We start from the raw sequence: 8951 nt of genomic DNA on the forward strand, positions 1-8951 counted from the left end.
ACGTCGTGTAACTCACCGACTTGCACCATAAATAAATCATCAAATGACACACGGCTGAGTCACACGCCTGTGTCTCAAGCCGTGTGGACCCAAATTTACCTAAAATCAAGCCATTTCCAAGACAATTACATGCATAAACATTCAGACCAATTGTGCATATTTTCAAAGTACCAAAACCTCATCTAAACATACATATGTTTTCCATTTCAAGAATCCTAATTCAGTTAACCAATATGCTATTTAAAGGCACCTTAAATGCACACAACAACACTTACCTAAACATGTAAGTTTACCACATTTCAATCATCAAATCATAGTTTAATACTTACCAAAACGTGCCACAAACTTGACCATTATCATACCATTTCAAACATACCATAAAGGACCATACAAACATGCATAACAAGGTAACTAAATGACACCATTTAACAAGGCATCAATTGACACCAGCCAAGATAACTTCTAAAACTTATACATGCCAAAACACCAACAAAATATTCAATCAAAATACCATTACAATTCAGCTTATACATGCCATTATAAACCTTGGCCAAAATTTTTAAAATCTACCGAAAAGACTTTTGGATAGTTTGATAGATCTCCAATGAGCTTCCAACTAAATCGATCTTCTTATAATCTATAAAACATAGGAAAGAAATTACGTAAGCAATGAATGCTTAGTAAGCTCATATAAACTTAAAATGTAACTTACCATTTCTATAATACAATTCATAGAACTAGTACAAACCAATACCAATGCCACAAGCTTATATAGATCTATACAACATCACCAACTCACAAGTTAGTATATTTATTCATATCATAAATGAAATCATTTGTAAAGTATGTAATTTTCCATAAGTATACAACATCAATTAGTTCATCAATCATTTTCATAAGTTTATGATACATTTTATTTGAACACTTATGATTACATTCCTTTTTCTTGCCTGTTGAACCATTTAGAATTACCTCAGATACTCAGGAAAGCTCACACAAACTGTGCCTTTACATATAACTGTAACCTTTCCTTTACATCGTTGCTTACACGAGATGAAAAATGGGCCTGCTCACACGAGCTGTGGGTTAGAATGTAAGCTAAACGATGCTACTCACACGAGCTATGCAGTATCCGCAACAAATGCAAGGCTTCAACCACAAGAACATTCAAGACTAGCACTCGAAACATGAAATCCCTAATGACATGTCATTCATATCCTAAGAATTCCTAAGGTTTAATTGGGACTCAATAATTGTCATATCATTGATTTATTTATGCAACGATCTAGCCACATTATAAATAACATAGCAACATACAATTTAAATAGCATTAATACAATAACCGTTCATATGAAATTACCTCGATGACTAGGGGTGTAGAAACAAAGTTGGGATAATCCGAGGCTTTTGCTTTTCCTTGATCTAGGTCCCAACGTGGTTTACCTTTATCTAAATGGGAAATTTTAATCAATTAACTACTTCCAGTATTCAATTTAATCCACATTTTATAATTATGCAAAATTACCAATTTTCCTTATGATTTTAACTTTTCACAACTTAGTCCTTAATTTATAACTTCAAATCTATGTACTTAAACCTAACTCCATTTTGGTCGTAAGGGTAAGAGAGGTCATTTTGGTAGGCTCCTAGTGGTTCTAGTCATAAGGGTAAGAGTGGCCATTTTGGTAGATCTAGACGACGTGTTGCTGGTAGTCGTGGTCAGGATAGGCAGGCTACGAGAGTTGAGGTTGATTCTATTGATCAAAGGGCTGTTGCATGGCTGATATGTAAGAATTGTAGTCAACGTCATCGTGGTGAGTGCTAAAGGATGATGGGTGCTGGTCTTGTTTGTGGTTCGATGGAGCACCATGTAAGGGACTGCCTAAAGAGAGCCATTATCGTTTGCAATTAGTCTGTTTGCTAGTGTTACTACTGCACCTACTTTGACCTGAGGGAGAGGGAGAGGCCGTGGCAGAGGTGTTGGCTAGCGTGGTGCTATACGAGGTGGTGATGGTTGTCCAGCCTGAGTGTATACAGTAAGAGAGCCCCGAATTAGTGAGGCTACTATGTTATCACATGTACTTTCATGCTACAGTCTTTTCCTCTACTAGCTTTAGTTGATTCTGGTGTGGCAATGTTGTTTATCTTGAGAGAAATAGCTATAGATTTGGGGATTATTATACAAACATCAAGTGTTATGGTTAAGAGACCTCTAGCTGATAGTGTAGTTTTGGATCGACTTTATCGTTGTTGTCCTCTAATGGTTCAGGAACAAGTGTTCCTGATTAATCTTCTTGAGTTGTTGTTTTAAGGTTTCAACATTATTCTATGTATGGATTGGTAGTTCGAGCATCAGAATAAAGTGGATTGCAAGGCGAAGCTAGTGACTTTATATGGTGCTGGTGGTTCGGAGCTTGTTGTTGTTGGTGAGAAGTTTGAGTTGTTGTCGAATGTGATTTCTTCACTTTATGATGAAAAGTTAGTCTGGAAAGGTTGCAAAGCTTGTCTAGCTTATATCCTGAATGCCAATAGTTGGGAGATAAGGTTGGATGAGATTCGGGCTGTTTGTGATTTTCTGGATGTGTTTCCTGAGGAGTTGCCAGGATTACCACCGAATTGAGCAGTTAAGTTCGGTATTGAGCTCTATCTCGATATTGCTCTAATGTCTGTTGCACCCTATCGCATGGCACCTAAGGAACTAAAAAAGTTGAAACTGCAGTTGTAAGAGTTGTTGGATCGTGGGTTCATTCATCTGAGTGTGTCTCTATAGAGAGCACCGATGTTGTTCATGAAGAAGAAGGATGGGAATTTGAGGCTGTGCATCGATTATCGCCAACTGAATAAGTTGACCATCAACAATAAGTATTCACTACCAAGGATTGATAATCTGTTTGAGCAATTTTGGGGAGCTTCAGTTTTCTCGAAGATTGATATAAGGTCTGGGTATTATCAGTTGAAGGTTTAGGATTCAAATGTGATGAAGACTGCTTGTAGGACTTGGTATGGTCGTTACAAGTTTCTTGTCATGCCATTTAGGTTGACGAATGCACCTACCTCATTTTTTAGACATGATGAACTAAGTATTCCATTCCTACCTGGACTGGTTCGTACTGGTTTTTATAGATGATATATTGGTGTATTCTCAATCAAAGGATGAGTATAATGAGCACTTGAGAGTGGTTCTGCAAGTTTTTCGGGAGAAACAGTTGTATGTGAAGCTGAGCATGTGTGAGTTTTGGCTTTATAAGGTGGTTTTTCTGGGTCATGTCATTTCAGCTGAGGGTATTCAGGTTGATCCGAAAAAGGTTGAGGTGATTTTGGATTGGAAGCCATCGAGGATTGTTTCTAAGGTAAGAAGTTTCTTGAGGTTAGTTGGTTATTACCGTCACTTTATAGAAGGGTTCTCGAGCACTACTGCTCCTTTGACAAAGTTGCTTCAAAAGAACACTACCTTTGAGTGGACTAATAAGAGGCAAAAGTGCTTTGAGAAGATGAAATTGGTTTTGACCGAAGCACCTGTGTTTACACAGTCGGTATTTGGTAAGGAGTATGTGGTTTATAGTTAATATTCTTATACGAGACTGGGTTGTGTGTTGATGTAGGAGGTTAGGGTAGTTTCTTATGAGTTGAGGTAGTTGCTTATGCGTCGAGGCAGTTGAGGCCGCATGAGCGAAACTATCTGACTCACGATCTGGAGTTATCTACCGTAGTATTCACGCTCAAGACTTGGTGTCACTACCTATATGGTAAGACGTGTGTGATATACACCGATCACAAGCTTCTTAAGTAGCTTCTAATCCAGAAAGAGTTGAACTTGAGATAGAGGCACTTGATCGAGTTGCTAAAATATTATGATTTTGTGATGGAGTACCATTCGGGGAAGGTGAATGTAGTTGTAGATTATGAGGGCTATGTTTGTGAGGTTGTCTATCTTTGAGGATAGGATTTTGTTGGCTGAACTTCTGGTAAGGTCAGTTCTTTCAAAGCATATTCGTGAGTGTCAACCTTTTGATGAGAGTTTGGCTTGTCGGATTCGTTAGGTTTAGTCAAGTGTTCAGGGGGATTACGGCCTCAACTCTGATGGTGTTCTGTGTTTTCGAGGTCGGTTGTGTGTTCCAAGAGACAAGGATCTGAGGCACTCAATTCTTATTGAGGTTTATAGTAATCCTTTTACTATGAATTTTGGTAGGAATAAGATGTATTAGAATCTTTGGGTTCTGTATTGGTGGCCTGGGTTGAAGAAGGATGTTGTCGAATTTTTTGCAAGATGTTTGGTTTGTTAGAGGGTGAAAGATGAACATCAGCGTCCATCAGGTTTGCTTTAGCCTTTTCAGATTCCAAGGTGAAAATGTGAGTGGATTATAATGGATTTCGTTTCAGGTTTGCCTTTACCTCTGACACGTAAGGATTGATCTGGGTGATGTGGGCAAATTTACGAAGTCTATATAGTTCCTACTAGTTTGTACGACGTTTAGTTTGCATTAGTTAGCTAGCTCTACATCCAAGAGATTTTTTGTCTTCATGGAGTTCCTATTTTTATCATATCAAACCAAGATCCACGCTTTACTTCGAGATTCTCAAAGGCATTGCATGAGGCTTTGGGTTCAAAGCTTCATTTTAGTTTAGCTTATCACCTGTAGTCCGATGGTCAGTCAGAAAGGGTGATACAAATATTTGAGGACATGCTTCGTAATTGTGTTATCCACTTCGGAGGTAACTGGGATCGTCACTTGTCGTTAGCCAAGTTTGTGTATAATAATAGCTATCGGAAGAGTATTCAAATTACACCGTTCGAGCCTTTGTATGGTCGAAGGTGTAGGACTCCTATATGTCGGTCCAATATGAAGGAGAAGAGGAACTTAGGTACGGAGTTGGTTCGAGAGGATGAGGATAAGGCGAGACTTGTTTGTGAGTGGTTGAAGGCTGCTTCTGATCGACAAAAATCTTACACTAACTTGAGATGCAAGACATCGAGTATCAAGTTAGTGATAAGGTATTTATGAAGGTTTGACCGTGGAAGAAAGTTTTAAAGTTTGCACAGAAGGGTAAGCTTAATCCGAGGTTCATTGGCCCTTATGAGATTACCGAGTGGATTGGACCAGTTGTTTATCATTTGTTGTTGGCGCCTAAGCTAAAGTGTATTCATGATGTCTTCCATGTCTCCATACTACGGAAGTACAAATCTGATCCTTCTCATGTTGTTCCTATTGAGGAGATCGAGGTTCGGTCTGATCTTTTGTACAAGGAGACACATACAATCTAGAAATAAGAACAGTTGAATAAAATAGTAAAACTAATCCAGATTTATTCTTGAACCATTAAAGAAAAATAAAGGTTTCGTTAAAGTAATCCCAACCCTATGAGATTTAGCTCATATGCTGGCAAATATAATTCAACACCAAAATATTATCCAATATTGTTTTCATTAATTTAATTCACGGAAGAACAAAGTAAGAAATACGGTATACTTTGGGAAGACAACTTTTGTGTGTCCCATGCACACTCCAATATCATAGTGTTCTGTGGTGGCTGAGAGGGATTGTCTTTGTCTTCCTCTTTCCTTCTCTACTCAGCCGCTACCTTCTATTTTTGCTTAAGGATCTCTCCCTTTTGTTCTCATTCCTCTCTTGTTCGCTATTTAGGGTTTCTTTCTTTAGCTATTTATAAGCTTTTTCCTTAGGGTAAATCTAACAACCTAAGACTATCCTCTCCTCTTTTTTAGAAATTATTTTTGGTTTAAAATCCCCTCCTTTAAGATTGGTGATTATCAGCTCACTATCTCATGATCTTTTTCCTCTTTTTAAATTCTTTTTCTAGTATAAAAACCAATAGCTTATGATTTATCGTCTCCTCCTTTCTAGGCAGATTCTTTCTAGTACAAATATAGTGGGGCTGAAACTAGTATGCATTGAGTGTTGACTCGGTCTTCCTTCTAGAATCGTGAACTGCCACGGTATACAAGTGGGCAAACTGTCCACTCTTTTACCCCGGCAAACCTTCACTCATTTATTTCTTGTTCCTCATCCTTTACCTGCAAATCCACTAAACATAACCCTTCCACAAATAATTAAAAATAACAAATAATAACATTTAAACACAATCCAAGATCCTAATGCAATGATTAAGGAAAAATACTAATAAAATGTCCTAAAGTGAAACTAAATGTACTTACAAGCCATTAGGTAGGCCTAAAGGCATGAAATATAACTCTTTTCAAGAGTTATCACCCCTACCATAGTTAAATTATGGTTAGAGACCACATAGAGAATTTTAGATGACTCGTAGTGTACCCCAAAATAGAAATTAAGTGGTACTGTATCACTGCTTATAGATGAGGCTTACCGTTGGGGACAAGCCATCATGTGAGGTACTCAAACTAAGAGGATGGCATGAGAATATTTCTGGATGCTTTCCAGAATAAACATATGGGTACTCGATATGTCAAGGATAAAAGACTAGAGTTCATCGAGCTCAAATAGAGAGATAGGTCTATGGCCAAATATGACGCCAAATTCTTAAGACAGAGTCGTTATGCTCAGGGATGATCACAATTGAGTAGGATAAATGTGTCAGGTTCAAAAATGAATTAAGATATATGGTTCTAGTAGCCCCTCACCAGTAAAAGAGTTTTCGAAACTTTAGTAGAAAAAATCAAAGATTGGTAAAGAATTTAAGCATGTGGAATTCGAGAGATGTTGGTCCTACTACTCAGGCTCCGTGACCCAAAAAGCGGTCCAAAGATGATAGATTGATAACTCTTGAAAAGAGTTATATTTCAAGCCTCTAGATTGTATTAATTGTTTGTAATTAAGTAAATATGTTTGAATTTCTAGATATTTTTAGAACATTACATAACAAAGCTTGGATTGTGTTATACATGGTATTATTTGTTACTTTTATGAATGAGGAAGAAAGGTGTTTTTCGTGGTTGGCAGCAGGTGCAAAATGAAGAAAGAAATAGGTAAATGATACGAAAATGAAGGAAGGGAAATATTGCCATGACAAAATGTTAGTTAGATTACCAAAACGAATGCCATGGAAATTCTAAGAAGTTGACGCAAAACTTAGTCCATATCACTCTTAGCCAGTTGTACTTGTACCAGATAAACCACACTAAAAAAGAGGAAGCAAAATGTGTATGTTGAGAGGGAGGGACCTACCCTATAAAGAAAAAAAGAAAAAAAGAAAAAAAGAGGATTGAGACCGATGAGAGAGAGAGAAAAATGGTTTCTATCTATAAGGAGGTCTTTTGAAAACTATGGCACCAGAAACTTTCTCAACAACATCAAAAGAAGAATGACAATTAGCCATGTCAAGACATGAAACCTTTTCAAAGACTAAGTCATCAGCAATATTATCACAAACGGTCAAGTGGGATGATGGAGACTTACACGGCATAGAACCCTCACCTTCTTACCTTTATGTGTCGGTGGACAAGGGTCTTCTATGTTCTTACCTTTCCTGATCAATCGAAATTGTCTCTCATCAGAAAGGTATTGAAGTTGAAATTTATCAATGGGATTTCGAGAAACCTGAAAAGAAGAAACAACACAAGGAGAACTCACAGGATGGTTAGTAAAAACACTCTTCGCTTTTTGAATTTCATCTTTTTCGCTTATTTCTTTTTACAACTCATTTGCAAATCCTCTATCTTTTATCATATCACTCATTTCTTTTGCACTCTCGTTTCTTTCTTCAATCTCATTTTCAATTTTCTTTTCTTTCTCACACTCATCTTCTTTTTCTTTCATTTTTTTTTCGTCTCTCGATTTCATTCCATATTCGCTCATTTTCTCGCATCAACATTTCTTGTCTTTCTTTTCTTTTATTTTCTTTTTGTCTCATTCTTTCATTACAAGAAGATGATAACTTATAAGAATCATAACGACAAGCTTCTCGTTGGAAACAAATGGTAGATTCTTCATACAAGTCACGATCATCTCGTTGTGAATAACCCTCCGTGGGCATATATCTTGATGCATAAGAAACTCGTTCATCTCTTCGTGTTTGATCCTTCGTGGACGAGTATCTTAGTGCATACAAAGATCGACTTGTGATTTCTTGTTCGTCGCCTTGAAAAACTTCATACTCGAAACTTGCTTTGCATCGTCTTGGATTCCTCGTTGAATAGGAATCATGATATAAATCTCTTCTCGAATAATCATTAGATGTATGCTTCCATGATGATCTTGTCTCCGTCTCTTGACTCGATGAAATTTGTTTTCGTTGGGCTCTTTTCTCTACTCGGTCCAATTGATCATGCAATTTATCAAAATTTGATATCACCATTCTACGCATCTCTTGCATCAAATATTGGAATTCTGATTCGGAAAATTCTTCTTGAGACATAATAATTTTTTTTGCTAAAAAGAAAAAGTGATTAAAATAAAATAGAAAGTAAATACCTCACCAAAAAACCTCGCCAGTCACTCGAAAAGAAAATTTCACTCCACTCGTGTTTTCACTCGTTTTGGTTTTTATCTTAATGTATTTTCACTCGTGCCTTTTACCACTGTTCTCACTCTCGTGCTTTCGTATTTTGTCTCGTATAAAACAATTGCGGCTTTGGGGTCGGCTGCAAAATCGTTACAAGGGATAACGTCGGGTGTAGGGTAGGCTGAACAAACAAAAATTTGGTTTAAAGTGTGGCGTTGGGAGGGGTAAATAATGATAGGAAGGGAAACTTGATGATCGTAGTAGGAATAAATGAAAACAGTAACAAACTTTCAACTCTTTTTTTTTGCTCGATTGTTTTTCACCTTTTCTGACCTTTTTTTCGAATTTCTTTTTTAATTTTTTAAACATCAATTTTTTTTGAATTTTTTTTCAGATTCGCTCTCTCTTTTTTTCCCTTCTTTAAAATTTTTTTATAATTTCAAATTTTTTTTAATACTCCAATACAATAGTAAGGTGAATACAAGAGAAAAAAATTAAATTACAACTCGAATTTT

The 8951-nt window shown here is 36.8% G+C and overlaps 1 protein-coding gene across 1 annotated transcript; it reads left to right on the forward strand.

The window, feature by feature from the left end:
- The first annotated feature begins 2779 nt into the window (after positions 1-2779).
- On the forward strand, positions 2780-5263 carry LOC121214540 (uncharacterized). Its single transcript, XM_041088312.1, has 4 exons — positions 2780-2959; positions 3153-3533; positions 4641-4904; positions 5021-5263. The coding sequence occupies exons 1-4, from the start codon at positions 2780-2782 to the stop codon at positions 5261-5263; spliced, it is 1068 nt and encodes a 355-aa protein (XP_040944246.1).
- Positions 5264-8951: the final 3688 nt, after the last annotated feature.

This window comes from Gossypium hirsutum, chromosome D02 (assembly GCF_007990345.1).
Source record: "Gossypium hirsutum isolate 1008001.06 chromosome D02, Gossypium_hirsutum_v2.1, whole genome shotgun sequence".
NCBI classification, from domain to species: domain Eukaryota; kingdom Viridiplantae; phylum Streptophyta; class Magnoliopsida; order Malvales; family Malvaceae; genus Gossypium; species Gossypium hirsutum.

Coding starts and splice junctions, on each gene's coding strand:
- LOC121214540 (XM_041088312.1), top strand. CDS start 2,780: ATGTTGTTCATGAAGAAGAAGGATGGGAATTTGAGGCTGTGCATCGAT. Junction 3,534..4,640: donor CACCTGTGTTTACACAGTCG/GTATTTGGTAAG, acceptor TATCACCTGTAG/TCCGATGGTCAGTCAGAAAG. Junction 4,905..5,020: donor ATGAGGATAAGGCGAGACTT/GTTTGTGAGTGG, acceptor TGACCGTGGAAG/AAAGTTTTAAAGTTTGCACA.